General features: G+C 40.2%; 3 protein-coding genes across 6 annotated transcripts; 2 read left to right on the top strand and 1 right to left on the bottom strand.

Annotated features, from left to right (window-relative positions):
• The first annotated feature begins 1,227 nt into the window (after nt 1-1,227).
• Nucleotides 1,228-2,107, top strand: LOC115745243 (non-specific lipid transfer protein GPI-anchored 22-like). The gene is made up of 3 exons (XM_030680688.2): nt 1,228-1,568; nt 1,701-1,784; nt 1,937-2,107. Exons 1-3 carry the CDS (start codon nt 1,238-1,240, stop codon nt 2,083-2,085), a joined length of 564 nt encoding a protein of 187 aa, XP_030536548.2. The 5' UTR covers nt 1,228-1,237; the 3' UTR covers nt 2,086-2,107.
• Nucleotides 2,108-3,789: 1,682 nt separating this feature from the next.
• On the top strand, nt 3,790-10,808 carry LOC115745309 (uncharacterized protein At3g49140). Of its 2 annotated transcripts, XM_048284285.1 has the most exons (14): nt 3,790-3,815; nt 3,859-3,980; nt 4,318-4,438; nt 5,442-5,646; nt 5,734-5,836; nt 5,926-5,990; nt 7,072-7,185; nt 7,291-7,389; nt 8,262-8,415; nt 8,685-8,791; nt 8,996-9,145; nt 9,932-10,027; nt 10,158-10,258; nt 10,411-10,808. In XM_048284285.1, exons 2-14 carry the CDS (start codon nt 3,947-3,949, stop codon nt 10,481-10,483), a joined length of 1,422 nt encoding a protein of 473 aa, XP_048140242.1. In that variant the 5' UTR covers nt 3,790-3,815; nt 3,859-3,946; the 3' UTR covers nt 10,484-10,808. The 2 variants fall into 2 exon arrangements, with proteins under 2 accessions (XP_048140242.1, XP_048140245.1); XM_048284288.1 differs by lacking the exon at nt 10,158-10,258.
• A 3,273-nt stretch (nt 10,809-14,081) lies between these two features.
• LOC115745311 (50S ribosomal protein L22-like) lies at nt 14,082-19,448 on the bottom strand. 3 transcript variants are annotated; one of them, XM_030680796.2, is made up of 8 exons: nt 19,432-19,448; nt 19,225-19,399; nt 18,977-19,136; nt 18,752-18,834; nt 16,635-16,796; nt 15,748-15,858; nt 14,929-14,995; nt 14,082-14,846 (listed from the first exon to the last, which is right to left on the bottom strand). In XM_030680796.2, exons 3-8 carry the CDS (start codon nt 19,092-19,094, stop codon nt 14,566-14,568), a joined length of 822 nt encoding a protein of 273 aa, XP_030536656.1. In that variant the 5' UTR covers nt 19,095-19,136; nt 19,225-19,399; nt 19,432-19,448; the 3' UTR covers nt 14,082-14,565. The 3 variants fall into 3 exon arrangements, with proteins under 3 accessions (XP_030536656.1, XP_030536654.1, XP_048140366.1); XM_030680794.2 differs by lacking the exon at nt 19,432-19,448 and having other exon boundaries at nt 19,229-19,399; XM_048284409.1 differs by lacking the exon at nt 19,432-19,448 and having other exon boundaries at nt 18,977-19,138; nt 19,249-19,399.
• Nucleotides 19,449-21,292: the final 1,844 nt, after the last annotated feature.

The raw sequence follows: 21,292 nt of genomic DNA, 5'->3' as shown, positions 1-21,292 counted from the left end.
ACCTAATTTATCTTTGTTGATTAAACTTGAGTTACGTGGATTACATTGGATTTTGCCTTGACAACAAGAAATCATATTCACATCGAGCATTTTGAACATGTCGAATTCACATTAATCTTTTTACGACAATACACGTGTAATTGACATGACCTTGAACTTTTATTGGTGGACACGAATTGTCACGCCTATCTCGTCTTTGATCAATTCGATAAACTTTTAGAAATTTGAACAGTACTCCGGATCCTAAACCCCTCCACAATGCATGGGAACCCTATATTGCTAGCTTAATTAGCCAAAATTAGGTTCAATGCCCACTAACATCCTCAGGTGTCCAAGTTATTGACTAATCCAAGACAATCATAGAATGGAAATGCATGGGAGTTGAGGGGTCACATTGGATATTCATTTTAAATTCCTTTTCCCTAAACGTGGCTAAGTTTTTCTAATCACAATTTTTTGGGTCTTGCGTTTAAATTTTGATGAAAAGGATTGGAGCAAGACGTGTGCCATTTCTGGGAGAGTGGAATTAAATGGCACCAATTTAAATATCAATTACTTGCTGACATTGATTGATGGTGGTGCTCAACTATATTTTCCTAGCCAAAAATAAAAAAATAAAAATTCTAAGGTACAATAATTGTAATCTTACTATCGATCAGATTTTGTCCAATTCGACTTTTTGGTCAACCAGTATCGTAATGAGGCGGGCAATTAACGATGCGCGACACAATTCTTTACAAGAGAATATATTAGTGCAATGACATGCACGACGTCAATTTTTGCTCCGTTCTATACTATATCGAATGGCCGTACAAAAAAATTACTTCATTTCGATCTATTTCATGAAAAAAAAAAATTAAGAGAAGGAAATCAATTTTCAGGTAAAAACTTATATAGTTATCTCTTTTATGAAATCGCAATATTATAAATGCGAAAAAACGAAATTACTTGCTAAATTGTAAAATGAATAATGAATGGTCTAAGTCTAGGATGTAGACAACCTAGGCAAAACGCATCAGGGAACATCGGTTCATCATGGCTTGAGGGTTTAGACCGTGTCCGGGAGTCAAGCTGCCCGTCGCCAGAAGTCATCACCTACTCTCTCCTCTGCGTTCTCTGATTTGGTGAAAGCAAACCCCTGATTAGTAATGACTAAACAATCCTATTTATCTCCTTAATCATCTGTTAATCACTCCATCTTTCTCCTGAATCACCCCCCCCCTCTCTCTCAGCGAAAATGAGCTCATCACCTTGGCTTACGGCGATGGTCGCGATCACGACGATGCTCGCCAATGGCGTGAGCTCGGACATGGCGAGAGACAAGCAAGAGTGCGCGGCCCAGCTGGCCAATCTCTCGCCATGCATACCCTTCGTCGGTGGCGACGCCAAAGCTCCACCCCTGGCATGCTGCGTGAACCTGAGAAAGGACGTGGACGAGACAAGCAGGTGCCTGTGCATGCTGGTCCGAGACCGGGACGAGCCGGGGCTCGGCTTCAAGCTCAACGCCACCCTCGCACTCGCCCTCCCTTCAATCTGCCATGCTCCGGCCAATGTCTCCAATTGCCCCGGTGAGTGGTTACCCCGTGCCGCTGCGGACTTCATCTAATAATCTAAGCAATCACTGAACAAGAGCGACGAGGTTCATATTACATGTATAACTAAGCTTTTATGCTCTCCCATTGCTTCCTTTCTAAATACAGCTCTTCTGCATTTGGATCCCAACTCCCCAGAAGCTCAAGTTTTCGAGCAATTCGCAGACCCGCCAATCGCCGGGAGCATCTACGGTGATCAAATCATCTTCTTTCCTCTTCCTTCTCCCTTTTCTTCCCCCCCACAAGATGAACCAGAACTAAGTTACCAGTTAATTTTTCCTCGACAGTACAAAAAGAACAGTAGACGATCATAGTTGATCTCTTCCTCGTTGTCGCTGATGCAGGAGATCAATCTAGCCTCGTCTCGAGCAGCGACCCGGCAAAACGACCCCGGCGTATCGGAGTTGCCTTCTTGCTCCTGATAAATACTGCTGTTCACATGTTGTGGGACGGATTTGCTTGCCGCTGCTTCCCCTCTTTCTTCCCCAAATGATCATCTCTGTTGGTTAAACTTTCTTTCTGGAGGATCATGTACGTGTGAACTAAGAAGCAATATATCAATGGTCTGGGGCTACTTATTTATCGTCCCCGTCGCTGCGGCTGAACCCGTGTTGTGTTGTGAAGTGCCGTGAGTGGTATGTTTGGCAATACACGTTGAAGAACGGGAAAATTATCGCAGAAGTCCTGAGCCTTTTAATTCGGTCAATTCAATTCTGAACATTTTGACGATTTGCTAATTCCGTCGTAAACATTTCAAGTGTGCTAATTAAGTCTTGGACCTTTTGACGATTGGCTAATTTAATCCTAAATATTTTGACGATTTGCTAATTTAGTCTTTCCGTCCAACTTTGATTGGAAATTGCTAACATGATGGTCTAGTCGGCGTTGGCTATCCTACATGACTGGATCGGCGTTGATATGGATGACTTTTACAATGTTTTAAAATTTTCTGATTTTTTTGTTTTTCTTCTTTCCTTTTTTCTTCCAACCATGGGCTAGCGAGGGCCTGCTAGCGAGGGTGTTGCGGCCCTTGCTTGGATCTGGTCGAGGGCCATGATCCCCTCACCGAACTCAAGCGTCATCAGCCTAGGATTGGAAAAAAAAAAGAAAGATTATAAATTATAAAAAATTATCTACGCCAAAGTTATCCATACTATGTAGGACAATCGATACTAACTAGATCGTCATGTCGGTGATTTGCAATCGAAATTGACTAGAAGAACTAAATTGGCAAATTATCAAAATGTTTAGGACTAACTTGGCACCGTTGAAAATTTTAGATCTACGTTGACATTGTTAAAAGGCTTACTAGGACTAAATTGGTAAAATTAAAAGTTTTATGTTCCTTTTGGTAATTTCACCTTTTAAATCATTAGCACCTCAAAACTGGATGAGACAAGTTATTAAAAATTGCTATAAATAGATTTGGCTTCGCAGGTGTTGCAATTGTCAATCAAGATGCTTCCCGAGCAACTTCTATCGCTTTCATTCTTTTAACCAAGAGTGGTTTACCTAAAAAAAAACTAGTTTGGCCGTGATTGACTTCTTTAAACAAACGGATCATATTCAAGGACCTATAAAAAGCTCAATAATTCACTTGGTAAGATCTAACATTTCTCTTCTTATTTACAAAATAATTGATGCAATAATTATACTTCAACATTTCATGATCCCAAAAATTGGTTTACGCGCTCGAACCGACGTCATTGTCATGTTTAATAGCTATCCGGCCGATCACCTCAGAGTTAATCCGTGCCCAAATGTTACGATCAATATAAATAACCTAATTCTTTTTCCCTTTTTAAACGTCATTATTTCGTTTCTCCAATTTATATATCATTCCCGATTCATGTTTCCCTAATTGTTATTATGAATCCATCCAGATCGTCTTGCCGCCGATGGCATCGCACATGGATCGAAATGATAAGAAAATAACTAGTAACTAGCAAGATAATGGAAGAAAAATGCCATATTATTATCTGTTTTTGTCACTAGAAGGACAAAAGAAATTAGCAAATTTTGTACTATAAATTTAGCCAAAAAAAAAAATTGGGAAAAGGAAAAGGAAAAGGCATATGCCATGTCATGATCCTCTGAGAAGAAGACACTTGAAAACCAGAACTGCTGTGTCCTGGTTGTGTTGTGTGTCAGATTTTCATTTTTCGTGTCCAGAAGAACACACAGGCTCTCCCTCGCTCGGACACCTGCGAAGCGAATCAGATTGCGGCACGACCGTCTGCAACCACATCTCGCAAAGCATCAGGCCGCGCGCACGACGACGACGACCTCCTCCTCCTCTCGTCTTCTCGCCTTCTTCTTCGTCAATCTGATCTCGGGTCCCTTCTCTGTTTCTCATGTCGATTGCAGCTGCCTCCTCCCTCTCCTTCGGTAACTCCGACCACCCATTGAGCTCTTTCGTCGATATGAATCGTAAAAATGGAAAATTTGCATGTCGTACATGTACTCGCTTGATAGATCAAACGTCCGTTATTTGAATTTGCACGTTTTGGGAGGAAGCTCATTGGGGGGAAAAAGGAGAAAAAGATGCATTTTAGCTCAGTTGGGAGAGGGAACCTAGGACTCGGTGTCTTGTTCGAGGTGATTAGACGCGCTTGACGGCAGTAGGGTTCGAAGAGTTTTAAGGATTTTTGTGCTTGTGCTGTGGATTGGCTTGGTGGTTGGTGGGCGTCCTGCTTATTTTGGTGTTGTTTGGTGGTGTGATCAGGCTCGTCGCGTTACAATCTGTGCCATTCGGAATGCTCGACGTCTTGTGGTATCGCAAGCACGAGCAGCTGGATGAAACATCCCCTCGACGGGCGAAGGGCTGTGGATTTTTCTTCAATGAGGTGTGTGGTCTGACTTTGGATTTCGGAGGTTATGTAGAAGGACCCTTGTTTAGATTTGTTTGACCATGACTCTATGGTTCGTCCAATTTTATGTTTGCATGATGCAATCCTTTGGTTTATATGCATAGAAGTAAGATTGGTGTACACGTACGGCCTTCTCAGGTTTGGTAATCTTAAACAACTCTTGGTGTTTCCACAAATATTGGTGCTACACTGATTCGATAACCAATTTTGCAAACTTCAACTCAAACAAAGTGGTGGCCCTTGAAAAACTAAGAAGCTGAAGCAAACTCTTACGGGTTCAAACATGTGGAGGACAGGGTTAGAAATGAAAAACCTTCAGCATGTATCAAATCTTGGGCCACAGGATAATGTCACCTGAGCTCGATGACAAATTCTATAGGAAAACCATACGACCAATAAGGACATTGGAGGTTGCTGGTATAACTATTCACTTGAGATGTTCTGAATGGTTGGAACGAAAATATTCAGCCTCTCCCATGAGAATATGTGATCCTATGATTGAGATGCTGGGTAAAATGAGAGGACAAAATGAATATGGATCGTACTGAAAATTTGGTGATATAGACATTGTGATAATGACTTAGCTAACATACTAATTGAGAACATTTTGCTGTTGTTGTTTAAAATGTTTCCTGCTAATGCCATATTCATTTGTTTGAGAGGTTTTCTTGCAATGCCATATATCAACTGCCGTTATCTGAATGTCGTTGCCTCTTCGTTAGGTGAAATTGACTTGAAAATAGTAAGATATATTGTACTTAATGTGTATGTTCCTTAAGACTGTCATGGAGTAGTTAGTTCTCTAATTTTCATTGTCGACATGCCCTTTTTATGCTCAGGTGCTCTCTCTCTTATTTTCCCACACTTACTCGTCCATGTACACAGAACTAGAAGGGAAATATTCCCATTCTGTCGATATCCATATACTATTTCATGAGAATGTCATGTTGACTTCCAGATGCACCAATTCTTTTTTCAGAACGCTACCCTTCCAGTGGCTGCCAATAGGAAATGAGCTCTGCCTTTCGAGGGTTTCAGTTGCTGCTGATTACCCTGATTCTCTGCCTGATTCATCTAATTACATAAGCGACCAGGGTTACCATCCTCTCGAAGAGCTTAAACCTTGCAAGAGAACCCGCGACACTAAACTTACTTCAGCAGAAATTGCAAGGACAACTGTTGAGGTAAACATAATAATGGAGTGGTGCTAGGTTCCAGAATCATTCTGCTTTTCATTAGCAATTTAGCACGTTGACATGTTACCTCTTCAGGCATGCAGTAGCGCTTTGCTAGTTTTCCCAGGGCCTGTACACTGTGAGCCCCATGAACAAATATCATGGGCAGAGTTTCAGTATGTTGTGGATGATTATGGAGGTTTCCTTCTTTCACCAATGCATTGTTTTTTTTAAACCAATTTCAAATTGGTTGTATATATGGTCTCACTGAAAATCTGTTCTCTCCAGATATATTCTTTGAAATTTTCGACAGCGAGAACATCCTAGAAGATCGTGGTGCAACTAGCCCCGTGGTGAGTTTCTCCTTCCTTTCTGAAATGCTTCCTTAGCATTTAGGAAGTCTTCAACTCGAAAACCTCAGGTAGGATTAATTCATATCTAGGGTTCTATTGTTTCTCCCTTGGCTAAGTTATACCAGCATATTCTTTTAATGGCAAAGTATTAGAAGTGTTCCCATAATTTTCAACAGATTGGTTATGTGGCAAGTTTGAAGAAATACGATATTAGCTGGCAAAATTCAAACCAAAACAGACTTAAGCGTGATGTATTTAGCTTGCAGGACTGTTCTTATCCCACAACAAACTTTCTCCCATTTCCTCCAACGGGTCCAGGTTAAGCAGGAGTGATTTTCAGATGCTGTTTTTACCTCATTGCCTTAACATTACTTTCAGCAGTTTAGGAGCTTTAACCCATTGTATTGTGGAACATGAAATCCTCGATGAAGCATTGAGTTTCGACCAAATTTTTCAATGCCTCTGCACATTTAACAAGGAAGAGATTCATTTGTTCACTTATTGTCTTGCGTGATGAGTGTAATGACTTGGTTGTGATTCTGTAATTTCTCATCATCCTGATTAAATGGGGGGAAAGAGAAGCTGCTTAGAGAGCATTTAGTCTATGAATCATTTTGCATGGTGAGATGTTCTTGGAATCTTGTCTTGCTCCAATGGCCTTGTAGAAAGATTAGGCATCAAATCTTTAGATCTCGAGTATAAGGGGTAAAGAGTTACATGTTTTGATTGAGAGAAATAAGGCACAAGTGGGAAGTGGCCTCTACTTGTGTATGGAATGGTCTTAATGACTCTGATACGTTGGAGCATGTGTATCATTTGGTTGGTGGATGTATAAAAGAATTTCACCTCATTTGAGATGAACAGGGCCCTAATCACATCCTCTTAAAAAGCTTTTGGAGGGAGCTCATGGACCATTAGTCTGGGAGTCCTGTATCATTTCTGGTAGATGTGATGGTTCACTTAATTGCTGTATTAGACTTCTATATCCATTACATATATGTGATTTTCACGATTCCTCTTTCCCCTTAAAGTTATGGGTTGCACAAGATTTAATTGATATTTGGTTGACAAATTTCTTCAGAATGTATTCATCGGAATGGATATACCAGTTTATGATAACAAGAAGATGGCTGATGAGTACGATATGTCAGATATTGGTATGACTGAGATATCTTATGAAGAAGATTATCTTGAGGTGGAGTGTCATGTGCTTATTTAACATGGAAAAAAAAAAGTCTGTTATCTTTGAAATTTAACCATGCTATGATTCTCCAATCATGTGCATTTTTGGGTAAAACAGGTAATGGAAACTGAAGTGTTCGATAGTGCAGTAGATTGGGGAATGCCAGATCCTTCTATCTTGGTCCATCCGCTTTATTTTGCCAAGTGCTTAATAAAGGTGATTACTTCTCTCTATTCAGTTTCTAGGTGATTCGGTGACCTAGTTATTTACAGTTGCTGAGTACTTTTAACTAAGAAAATCATTATGTTGCAGAGAAGCTTCACTCCTACTTATTATTAATGTTAAAACTGCAACTTCTTCAAGCTAAATACATGAACTGCATTCAGCTGTGTGCTTGACTCTTCTTTGCAACTCCATTATCAACATGAATTTTTCAGTTCTGGTGTATGGTAGCTTTAAGTTGAGATACTAATCCTTTTATAGCTTTGTTATGTCGAGTACCTGTTTAAAATGATGACACCAAAGGAACATGCATCTTCACAATGACCTTTTCTTACTTCTCTCATTTGCTCCATAATGGCTATTGTGTATTAGTGCTAAAAAGTGTAGATTTTAGCATCGACTGCATTGAGGATATGGGGAAAAGCACCCCTAAAATGAAAATCCAGTACCGGAGTACATTGTAGCATTGAATAGCATTTCAATGGTGTACAACAAGTTTCATATGTAAAGGTCTAGGCCTGGATGTAGTCTTTGTCATTGATGATGCTTAGCTTGCAGGAACTTCCAGATCAGTCGGCAAGTTTGTCTTGAAATGCTCACTTGTCCCCTATTAAATCAGTCTTGCAACCGAGACTTCCATAGTAATAACCCTCAAGGATTTTCCATAGAGAGCTTGCTTGCTCTGTTCCTTCTTTTCTCTCATTCACTCCTGTCTTTGTTTAGTGCTTGTTCAATCCAGCCACCCTCTCTTTCTGTTCCAGAAGAGTATGTGTAGGTAGCGTGATGTCTGTCTATTTGCACTTATAAGCAGGAGAAGTGATTTTTTTCATTGTGCTAAAAGAAAACTTTCTGACTTCATTTTATAGGCAGTCAATACGGAGTATGAAAAAAAGATGGACAATCCATCAAATGGCTTGTCCATTTTGGGATGCCTCAGACCTGCTTTTTCTGATGAAGAATCTTATCTGAGAAAGCTCTTTCAAAGTGAGGATGCCGATAACCACAACTTGGACTGGAAAGGTATAGTTCAACAACAGAATCTATGTGATGGACCAACCCACTATTTTCTATTGCCGAATAACTTGAATTTCTACTATGTGATTACATTTTTTGAATTATCGAAGATATTTCCATTGGTCTTCCTGAGTTGGAAGTATGAGGATTGAGGTGTCTAATATGTCCTTTTTGCGAGATTATTTTTTGCATTGCTGAAAGAAGAATGTCGTGCATAGTAGTTGTTAGTACTTTAATGGGACATTCCTTCTACTAAAACTTGTCTTCTTGTTTAGATGCTGATGTCGTTACCTTGGCTTCAAGCGACAGGAAAGGCTGTAACTCGATAATTTATAGGTTAGAGATTTTGAGAATAGAGCTGTTCTCAGTGTATGGTTCTCAGGTATATTTTACTCTCTTGGTGGTCATCTTTCTTTGTAATGTTACATAAGACGGTTCCAGTTGATCCTGGGGTTGGTCCACTGTCTGGTTCCATGTATATCTATATCGTTTCGTTGTGACTTATCACATTATCTTCCGACCACAACGAAATAGGTCATGTAAAAAGTGTTGAACTTCCAGTAATTTTGCAGTTTCTTGCTTTCAGTGCGAAATTCATTTGCAAGATTTTCTAGATGCTGAGCCCGATGTCCTTGTACACTCCACGTCAGCAATTCTAGACCGCTTTAGCGAGAAAGGAATTAGGTGCAATGTTGCCCTGAAAGCTCTCTGCAAAAGGAAGGGGCTTCATGTGGAGGTAAAGGAGTCAGTCTCGGTATTTTGTCATAATCTCTTTGTAGCTTCTCCGTGGATGTGTCAGGATTTTCCTTCACATTTTAGTGGCGTGTGGATCAGAGCACTGCATGTGTCATGGTTTCTATGTGTTTTGCTTTAGTAACTTGTAGTGTAAATACATTTTCTCCTTTTCTTTTCCTGGCAAACTTTTTTTTATCTTTTGCTCTTTCAGTCTAGTCATATAGATATGGGAATGATCAGTATTGATAGATTGTAGTTCCCATTTGTTCGGTAGAAAACCACTCTCTCAAGAATGTCCTTGAAGCAACCTATTAAGATACTAGCCATCCTAGATTATTATTTTTCCCCTCCGACATTTTCACAGAATTTTTTCATAATTTAGGGATGTTTGATGATACTACAAGCTTCCTGTTTTGCGCATCTTCTCCGACTATATTTATTTCCCATCCCAAACTCAGTAACCCTTTATATAATTTCAGCTTCCCAATGTTTCATTCTGTCTTTCCTGGGATCCATCCAGGTTAAAAAAACAAGATTTTTGTGTTCTCTACCTCAATGTATCATTTGAGAAGAAGCATTTAGCAACTGTCATGCGGAAAATAGCTTAATATGGTATTCTTTTGTCGTTTTCTTCTTAAAGGTTTTTTAATTTGTTCTCTCTCATTACATATCCCATTTTGTGTGTTTGGATGGATTGTGCCTTGCAAACTTTTGTTCTTTTGGCTATTCAATTACTGCTGTTCATTTACAAGTCCTTTTGTTCCTGATCAAATACCTGCTCATATAGGGAGCTAATCTAATTGGAGTTGACAGTCTGGGCATGGATGTCAGAGTTTATTCTGGAGCCGAAGTACGAACACACCGTTTTCCTTTCAAAACTCAGGTGAGCTCTTGCTGCAATTTAAAAATGAAAGCTTTTACTTTGTCTTTTCTTTCAACCATAAAAAACGTGGCCTTTCCTCAATTGTTAGAACCATTTGGATTTTACCTGTAGTACGAATAAATAAATTGAGCCGCTAGGAGCATCTGCAAGTGTGCCAAGGTGCACGCATGTGCATACAGGGGGGGAGAGAGAGATGCATAAGCCTCATATGTCATTAACTAATGAAGTAAGGTCCAACTTTTCTTTGCTTCGTCAAGATTGACAGGATCATTTCAGGAGATAGTTCATGGAGAAAGTGTTACACTCTTTCTTCCTTTCTCTTCTTTATCTTTTGTACTCTCCTGCTTGGGTTGTTTGATGGTCAAAGACCATATTTCTTCCAGGCCACATCGGAGGCTGCAGCAGAGAAGCAGATTCAGCAACTATTATTCCCGAGGTCACGGAGGAAAAAGTTGAGAACTCATGGTGATGGATATAGGAATCCCGACCCTTACTAGCTCTATCGATTTTCTCTGTGATGAGACCCGAACCTTCAGAGTAATAATTAGGAATAAGTCAAGCCATAAGGTAGGCCTTGATATCGTTTTCTATATTTTCGGCCATGGGTAATGTTTTTGTTTTTGTTTAATTGTTGTGCAATAGTTCAATAACGTATAGGGAGAATGTAGGAGAAGATTTGAGTAGTCCTGGTTGTCATCTTCTATCTTCTACTAAGAGATGCAAAATTAAAGAACTACTAGAGATTTGTTAAAGTGGTCATCAAAATCAAATCCATGGCTCAGCCTCATGCGAGCTTTATCCACTTTCGGACATACGTAGATAGGCAGATGATAGTTGTGCCTCATTCCTATGTTTAGGGTCCTCCATCATGAGGTAAAGAAGAGGGACAAGATAGAACTAATGTTGATCCAAGAACGGAGTTTATCCACTTTCATACATCGTGCCGTCCTGATAATCACCCGTCTGGGCTTACCCCACCCGAAATCCACGTCGTCGAATCCCACGCCGCGCCACTAACAAAAGTGTGACAATCTTGCCTCATCTTCGTATAGATCTGTCCCGCCTCTTCTGGCCAGGTGATATTCCAGGTTGGATATTCGGGCAGTGGCGGTTCCACTCGGCAGCGGAGGTTCACCGAGTGGGCCATTGCCAATGGGGGCTGCGTGCCTGACAGCATCCTAGAAGCTCTTATTGCATGTTTCCAGATGAATCCGGTCAGCGCTTGAATTCGAGTTGGGTTTAGAACGAATTCGCTCCTGGCTAGCTTGTGTAAGTTCATAAAATGCAGTAAACTAAACTACAAAAGTCAATCATTTCGAATCCGGAATAAGAAATAGTGAACTTTCTCCCCCAGATGTCCAAAGTACCTTATAATAAGGATTTTCGAGTTGGTTGAAAGGCTAAATCAGACTGGTAATGAACTCACCTAGCATTAAGTTATAACTTTGAGAGGGCTGCAGAGTCGAACACAAATCTCCTCCGACTGCTCTTTCCCGGTTTGGTAAAGGGGCTCCCCAGCCACATTCTAGCATTGCTAGGCATCGTATCACTGCTCGGGAAGAGGGTTGATGCGGCTGTGCAGTCCCGCCTGCATCGATTGATCGGGAGATCTTGTGGCTATGGCGGTCCATGTCCTCAAAAGCTATAAATGTGGTCACAACGTGTGAGCCGGAAATCCCGACAACGATCCCTCCCCCACGAGAGCATGTTCACCTTTATCCCTAACAGAAAGGCTTCTTCGTCTGGTCCGGCCGAAACCCCATGCAATGGGAGCAACTTGTCTAGCGGCCTAATCTCGGGTTTCTCGGCAAACTCAGAGAGCAAACAATCCACACGGGCCTCGACATACACCACCCCCGCATCGTTGCGATCGACATAGAGGTTGCTTTTTGGTGAGCCGCCCAGAGAAGGGGCAAAACCGGGTGAGGGCCTCGGAGAGAGACTTCTTGAGAGTACAAGAGATGTGCTCAATTTTCATGGAGAGATAGCAAGTCGGGTCAATTTTCATCTCCATTGTTGTTGCACTGATGCATGGAGCAAGAGTAGCATTTTTATAGCTTGGTGGACTAAAAATTTCTCCAATTATTTTCAAGGTCTCCTTTTCTTTGCTGATTAATTTAATTTCAAATTGCTTTTGCTTCTGTGGTAAGATTCTTGGAGATGGAAAAAAAAAAAAAAAATTAAGCTTTCGGCAAGTTAAGTGATCATGAATGCAAACATAGGACACGCTCCAATGGGACAAAGCCTCTCAAATTATAAACTCTTATGTCTCTGTCTTTCCACTAGATTTGTCAACATGTAATCGGCGTTTTGGTATAAAACTGCAGAAAATCGGCAACAAAGACCGCTGGATGTCCAGCCAAAACAAAAGACGAGAACAATTTCTTTAACGATAGCACGGGGGATCTTACCCTTTCAGCTCGACTAACCCTTAAAATACATGTAGATAGTTACGTTCACATCATCAAGTGAAGCTCCACCTAAGATCGCGGATGTAAGTTTAATCTAAGTAACAGACGTTGTGATCTGAACATAGATCAAATTATATCAAAATTAAGCGCTTAACCACTAAGCTAACTTTACAAGCCTGACCATTAGAGATGAACCACGGAAAGATAATTCAAAGAAACTTTTGAGGCTAAGTCCTAAAACATGTCAATTTCATGCACTTAAATCCTAAAACTTTCATTTCTTACATTTGAGTTTCAAAACTTGTAGCTTTTGGTCCAATTAAGCCCTTCCATCAACGGAAGAACTGACGCAAAGTGCATCAAAATTGCAAGTTTTGATAAATTTTTGAAACTTAAATGCACCAAGTTGACAATTTTTAAGACTTTACCCCACAGGCTGAAGTCCTTCCACAGCAGGAGAAGGGCAAGGCAGCATTCTCGTTGCTGGATTAGGAAAATCTCATTGATTACAGCTTTTTTCAGACCTTCTGGAAAAGCATGAAAAAAAAAAGGCACGAATGGTACGATCCCTCCGTCATACCAGAATGAAAAGGGTGATTTTTTAGTTCTTGATATATGAAGATACATTATTGGGGGAGGAACATAATGAAATTGCGCAAAGAGTTAAACAAACTTTAAAACATTATAAAGAACTTCATGACATTATAGCTATCCTTGGATTGAACGAATTATCTAAAGAGGGTCGCTTAATCGTAAAAAGAGTTCGAAAAAATTGAGCAGGAAAGTTTATATTAGGGTTAGCGGCTACGAGTTCCGCTCGGGGATTATGTTAATGCTGGACCAGCTGCTTTACCCGATGATCCAAAGAGATTCCAAAAAAATAGGACCCGAGAGAGTTCCCCCATTGGAAGGCGAATAAGAGATCTATTTTTTTCTACTTGTGGTGTGCATGACCCGAACAAAGAGATGTCTAGCTAATTGGAAAAGTTGTTGCACAGCGTCCAAGGGCTACCACAGCTAGGAAAGGCCCAAAGCCAATCCGAGGAAACGTTGGAATTGAGATCTCATTCGAAAGGAAAGATATAAAATGTATGAATTTTTTTTTTATATATTATATGGATGATCCGATCCGCAAGGATCATGATTGTAAGAAGACTTGGTTAGGGGTCTACCTCATTTAGCACCACACTCAATGTGTGAAGGGCTTTAGCGGCTTCGCAGCCTGCACTTATCAATATCAATAAGAGTAGCAGTCCATCTATAAAGCGATTTTTTTTTTTAAAATTTGAACTCATTCAAATAGAAAAACCGACATAGATGTTATGAAATTAAAAAAAAAATTATTTCAAGGACCCTTTCAAATTGGAACTTTGGGGCTGAGATAAGGTTGACCACACATGGTGAAAGGTCTTGTTCCGTTCCGCTCATGTTTAGATAATTTTTCGGAGGTACTCATGGCAGAACCACGGCAATCTAGTGTTTCAAAGGACCTGTGAATGCGTTAAGACCACCTTAAACCATGATGCTAGTTAAAGTGGAGACGCCCATAACCTTTGAAATAGGCAACATATTCGCTCATACGCCCAGAGACATTGCGGAAGACATGATTTTTAGCTCTCGCTGGCCCCTATATTTTGCACAGATTTATCAGCAGATGCAGAAAACCTTGAATTTCTCCCAAGCAATTGAATAAGGAATGATATTAGCATGAAGACTCAGAAAGAAGGCAAGTTCCGGGTCATGCAAGCCCGCAGCCAATTGTTAACTCTAGATCAAGCAGAATGAACCGAAGATGTTTCCCCTTAGCTCATAGCAACAAATTCAACAAAAAAAAAAATCCTGCTAATGACTTTCAGCAGGCCATCACTCTTCGACTCCGTTTTATGTTTTAAAGTCCATCAAAAGTGAGCTCGAAGATTTGGTGTTTACGTTCAACAAAACCTACCTTCCTCCAACGGTAATTAACGTCACTAATTAATTTACCTTCATTCAGAATTACCTCTAAATGTACTGGGGACTATTGCTAGGTTCTCCTCGCTCGCACCTGGCTACATTCTAAACAAAGGGGCGTTTCAAAACTTCATCAGAAGTAAACCATACAAGTGCAGTGATCCAGGATAAAATGGATCATGCAGCCATCGCACTCGACTCATTCTTGCCAGCTTTGCCTTTACGGTTCCAGATTGGAGTGGACTCAATGAGCTTATGGGGAACAAGCCGACTTTCCCGCTTTGTAAGCTTGCGGAAATTGCTTACTCTCAGCTTTGCTATCTCAGCCTCTTCTTCGGCAGTTACCTCCCTCACTACTACTGTCAGGCGGCACTCAGGTCTCACTTTGATTCCACATCTTCCTTTTGAATGGTAGCTAATTCTCTTCTGGTAAAATCCCTTTCCTACAAATGCCTCGGCTGTATTCGACAAAAAGGGAAGTCAAAAACTAATCTGAGTCAGCATTAAACAAATTGAAGCATTTCCTATTCGATAATTTACCAACAAGAAGTTTTTCGGGATCTAATCCATGGTTGTGCGAGGCATTTGCTCTAGCAGAGTGAATAACCTGAAAAATTCACTATAACATGATTAATGCACAAGCAAATGAAAAGCGATAGTCTTAAAAATAACAAGTAATAAAAGGAAAATTAAGTGCCAAAAACCATCCTCTCTTTTTCTACAAATATCACTCAGTTTCGCCTATCTCTAGAAACCCACTTAGCATTTAGGACAAAACTTCATAGACAAAAAAGACCAAATTTACCCTTTATAATAGAAAAAAATAAAAATAAAAACAAATTAATTCTCAAATCACCAAAACTTTAATCTTTCTACTGCTGTTGCCATGCCTGGCCACAATTAGCATCCACTCTCTCCCCCCTCCCCACCCCCTCCACTGCACATCGCTTAGAAAGCGTTGTGACACGAGCTCGTGGTGGACAAGATTGTCACTATCGGACAGCTTCAAATCCACAGAAATAGATATATATATATATATATATAGAGAGAGAGAGAGAGAGAGAGAGAGCGAGAGCGAAGTCGTGGTACCAACATTGGAGGAAGAGAAACAAACCAGGTACCGGCAGAAGCTTTGCTAGAGTTAGGGCTTTTTCATTTATTTTGAGCAAGGGAGGTGTTTTCAGGAGGGAGGGGGGCGGGATGATTTGGTAACATGTCCAATAGGCGAATAACAAACCTGAGGGTGCAGTGCAATGACTTTAAAAGTAAAAGATGCAAAGTAGTTCCACAAATGGCAAGGCAAGAATAATTCTCAAATTTTTCAATATGAAAAGTCGCATCATCTCGAGTCTGTATCACCTGGTAGACGGTTTTTGCAGCTCTTTTTACGGTCACTTGCAATTGCAACAATGCATCTTCAACACGCATTCCACGAACCAAAGCAGCGACCAAATTGACCTTCTTAGGACTCTAAAACCAGAAGAGAAGCTAAAATTACAGTGTAAGCATGAGCATCTGATTCAAGGGAACAATAAACGAAAAAGGCCCCAAATAGCAGTGAGACGTACTGTCGCATTATAAAATCATAGTGGAAGAGCTTTCATCAATAAATCAACCCACAACATATACTTTCAAGAGATAAGAAAATAAAACTATGAGTATTACTAAGGGTACTGAGAAATGCAACACCGATGGCCTATCACAGCACCACAGATTATCCGGAGAAAAGAAGCACTCTACAGATCCTGTGTTTGCAGAGCCAAAGTTAAGCAGCAAACAAGTCATTGGCACAAGTCCTTTTTTCTTACACAAATTATTTCAAGGAAAAGATATATGAAAGTACATAAACAATATCATCTGTTATGTAGCCTCATGAGATGCTAAAAATGGGTACTCGGATTTCTCATAAAAAACTTATCAATTTGCCTTCTAAAAGCATTTGAGTAATGCTGAACAATCTATCGGACTACCAATGGACATTTAACAACTGGTCATACTTAACGAAAACTAATAAGAATCTACTATTTAACTTAGTGCATCAAATTTTTAAACCAGTCTTAGTAGTCCTCGTACTCTACAAAGAGAACCATAGAACCACAACTCAAGATCACCATATGGATTTTCACATTCACGTGATCTCAGTCAATCTTATTGGATGACTGGGCTAGAAAAGCTTTCGATCAAACATAGGCAGAATCTGAAACCCTACATAATAGATAAAAATGAGCACAATCTTGCAACTTTACCTGCTTTATGCCTTTCAATACTGCTTGAACTTTTGAAGGCTTAGAAACCACTTTCTGACTTTCACCTGTTCCACTGCTTAGTGGCAACATAGGAGTTAATGGAGAAGAAATAGGAGCTGTGTCAGATGAATCAGCCAGGAGCTTTCTTGAACTAGAAATCCCCTGAAACAGAAAAGAGATGACCTGATTAACATTGTCAAATTACAATGTTTCAGAAAAGAAAAGCTATGTATCAAGCTGGCTGTACGTGACAGCTTATACTTCGTACCACCAACCAATAACAAAGTCAAGCATAGCCACCAACATCAGAATGCTCACCACCAGTGACCAAACAACCTTACACACAGGAATGTACCCTCTACTCCCAATTTTAAATTACACGGTAGATATCAACTACTTACATGTTGCTTAAATAATTTCTTCCCTTTTCACAAACTTATTTTTTCTCTTTCCTTTTTTGTTTCTTCTTAAAGTTACGTTCTTATAATTTCTTACTGATTAACTTCAACTATTTTGTACTTCAATAAAGTATGTCAGCATGTATGTCAACACATTGACAATGTCAGTGAAGGAAGGACCTTTGCTTCTACAAGTGGCGGGGCTTGATTCCATGAAATACAAAGTCAAGATGACCAAATCGAACAAACGATACTTCAAAAACAAAAAGTAGACTTAACCTTGACTTTAATATCAATGTCGATAGCCAAAAAAAAAAAAAGACCTATATCATTTTGTCACAATAAATATCTCCGCTGCTTTACTCAAATGCCAGTGTACTTCCATAAAAAGATGCAGGAGTTATATCAGTACATCCATATCTGTGCCAAAAAATGAAAAATAAAAAAAGAGTATTCCCCGTGCTCTACAAAAAAAGGAATATCTTCAAAGTAATTCTTCCAGTAGTTGAAATAGCGATAATAGTGAGAATGACGTATGCCCAGCAAAATGGAAGGGTACTTGTTCAACCTGGTAGAACAGAGAAAACCCAACCGATTAGGTCTGAAAGTTTTAGATCTTAATTCAGTTCAGCTTAGTTATACCTTTCAGAAATGCAACTAGCAAGTGTGTCAAATTGCTATATTGTAGGTTATCCCATAAGATGTGCAAACTTATTGCTAATCCTCAAATACACCAACACATGGAATACAGTATAATTGTTCCAAGTGACAAGCTTAAGCTCCAAATCAAACTTTCCAACCACTTGAACCAAACTCATCAGCGTAATCACCTTGGTTTTTCATGCTTACTTTGGTTGGGGAGAAGGTGAAGTGAGAGGAAAAATAAACATAAGGAAACATTTCCATTGTCTGGGAAGAAGTGAAAGAAAGCTAACAAGGGAAAAGGAGAAATAAGAAAAAAGTATATGCCTTTGGCCTAATCTCTCATGAAGAATTAATTGAAGCGGATGGAAATCCAAAAGGCTCGCAAGTTGAAACATGTAATACCTGAAGTAGCGTTTTATTTCTCACTGCCAATAAGACTAGTCACGTTTCAGTTTTACTTGTGCTTCTCACCGCAAATATGACAAATGACACTTCAGACTAAAACTTACTTCATTCCCCTCCACAGCTTTTAACCCAACAAATATGAGCAAACAAAAATCAGGGAAAGTCATGATATCCTCTTTCTTCTTGCTCTGGGCTCCCTTCTCTAATTTCCTTTCGATTCCTTCTATAACTAAACTTAAAAAACAATGTAAGTTTTGACCATTTATTAACCGTTCCTAATTTTGCAACAGCGAATCCTGGAGGCGTGCACGCACAAAAGCACTGGCTTGAATAATTTAAAATGGCATGCACAAGACATATTCCTCTCACCTGTAATCTATCTATCAGCTACACATGACTCACATAGACATTTTAAAGCAAGGCCAGAGGACAGTCCAAGTCGCATCGCTAGTCACTGAAGCCAGGCGAAGCTGGTGTTGATAACCGGTCACGGATCTTACAGCCATTGAAGGCATGACAACTAATCATAACGCAAGAGCAGGCCGGCTGAAACAATGTCAACCCAGAATGATCCCGTTGCAGTCCCTACCTTCGGCTTTACGAAACCAGGCAGCAGAATGTCTAACTGATGACCAAAAACGTCAGATAATGGAAGAAAATCAGTATTACCGCCTGTTGAAGATATTGGTATAGCGGTCTTAGGATGTTTGCAGAAGGAGATTCCCAGAGTCTCTGTAAATTGGAGGCGCCACCTGCCAAAAACTCCAAGTTATCAAACTTTTGTGTCCGACTTCCTAGACAGCAAGATACCCGAAAATTACAGGATCTTTCCACGGTTCTCACGAAGGTTTTAGCGGCGTGATTCAAGCAGAGAGAGATTGAACATGGACTAACCAGGTGCAGAAGAAGACAGCAGACGGGAACAAGAGAAGCCGGTAGCTGCATGGCCATTAATCTCCAGTCTTTCCCCGACATGGCACATTAAGGTTCGTAACTGTGTCCGCCAAGCCATCCCTCTTAAGCTTCTTATTTCACCAGATGAAACAACTGTGTCCTGAAGACATCAAACATAAGGCAAGTGTCATTGGTTCTAGATTGTACGGGACAGGCAACATCGACAAAGTCAATAGACATCATCGTACTCGCCTCGGCTTCGAACGGCGAATCGGCGAGCTAGGCGGGGCGACGGCAAAGATTGGCGAAGAATCGGAGTCGGCGAGCCGCAAAAGAGGGAGAGAGGCGGCGCTGGGTTGCCGCGGGCGCGAGCGAAATTCAGGGACGGCGGCGAGGGTTGCTTCGGCTTGGAGTGCGACTGTGATGTGCGACCGAGGGAGAGGAGGAGAGAGACTCTCGGACAGAGGGAGGCAGTGGGTAGTACAATTTTATTTTCTCAAATATTATTTTTTTGAATTAATGCTGCGAAAAATCTCAAATTAGCACGTCAATAACAAATTAATTTAAATTATTCTTTTGATCACAAAAAAAACCTTCAAAATGATATACTTATAATAAATTTATCCCAAATTAATATGACTATAACAAATTTATTTGTAACTAAGGTTTCCCACATGCAATGAACTATTCCACGGGGTGGTGGGGGTATGAGCGCCACCGCCACCGATTAAGTCCTTCAAGACGTGACCGGAGAGATTCGAACTTAGGACCTCATCGGTTTAACTGTCTAAGTCGGATGATACGTGACAATTGACGGACATATTAGTTTGGGGTTTTTACCGTCTATTTATCACAAATGTATGGATTTGTGCTTTTTCGTGGTATTAATCCAACGGAGCGTAAATTTGTCACAGATGTACCAATTTAGGATTTTTAGTAGTCAAAAAAATAGTTTGGGATAAATTTATCACATGTGTACTAATTTGGGATATTTAATGGTAAAAAAATTAAGATAAATTTATCACGAGTGTATCAATTTACGATTTTTCGTGGCGTTAACCTTTTTTGTTAATACGTAATCCAATAAAAAAATCTATAACCTAAAAATGTCATTATATTTGATCAAATGTTATTATCATTTACATTAGTTTGCTGGTGTTTTTTCAATTATTAGGACTTCGCAAAACGATCACCAAGGTGACTTCAAGTTGCTGTACCAATTCATCCCTCAGTCTCATCTTTTTCCCAATCAAGTTGCGGTTCAGAGTACCCATCACTGAAATTCAATCTATTCACAACATAAACCTGTAGACACTCGCAAGATTAACATCTTTGAGATCAGAAAGATTGTTTCTTGTTCTTACATGCGCCAAGCTTAAAAGGGCAGCAAAAAATAATAATAATAACTCTTCGAATTCATTTAGAATTTTAGGCTTTTCATTCAAGAAACCATTTAAATACATTAATCAAATTTAAGGTAATCCATTTATGACTCGTTTAAATAATTCTAAGTTAATAAATGGATTTAAGACCCATTTCAACAAATCTAATGCAAAGCGAGGTAAAAAGCATTCGTTTCAAATCGAAACAAGATGAGAGTGAGTACATAGAGGGCCATGGGACCACATAATAATCCCAGCCCATTGAGTCGGAGAGTGGTCTTAGACATTTGATCAATTTCTGACGAGCACACCGATCGTCGGTATGCTCGCTTGTTGGGTATCAAGGAAAATCCTTTTCTTGCAAAACCTAAAGGAAAAAATGACACAAATAGTTCTTGAATTTTGGCTAATGTGTAATGTGATTCCCGAACATTTAATTTATCCAATGTGGTTTGTAACAACCCGAATTTCAACCGGTATGAATTACAAGCAAATTGGTCAATGTCGAGCTTGGAATTATCAGAGATTGTGATTTTGGGGGACGTAATTACTTGGACGGTGGACCATTGGCCTTGAATTAGCGACGGGCCCGATGAAATTAGAAATGGACAGACCATTTGTGGACGGATAACGGCATTGTTGTAAGTTAAAGTGGTCCGAAGCAAAATTGGAGCGCGAAGCTTGCCCATGGAACCCCATCGACCAACCTAGCCTAGCCCCACTAGATAAACCTCACTCATTCTCTCTCTTCTCATTTTCCCTCTCTCCTCTGCTCGGTTCTCTCTTCCACCCACGAGCTCTCCTCTGGCTCGAGACCCTCTCTCACTTTCAACTTGCACTGGCTACACCACAACTCGATAAAGATGGTCCCCGAACTTCCCTAGCCTCGAGCCCCGGCCCCGACGACGCCACTGGTCGGTCTCTCGCCTGCTGT

Source organism: Rhodamnia argentea, chromosome 1, assembly GCF_020921035.1.
Source record: "Rhodamnia argentea isolate NSW1041297 chromosome 1, ASM2092103v1, whole genome shotgun sequence".
NCBI lineage: Eukaryota > Viridiplantae > Streptophyta > Magnoliopsida > Myrtales > Myrtaceae > Rhodamnia > Rhodamnia argentea.
This window is presented reverse-complemented; position numbering and strand designations above follow the sequence as displayed.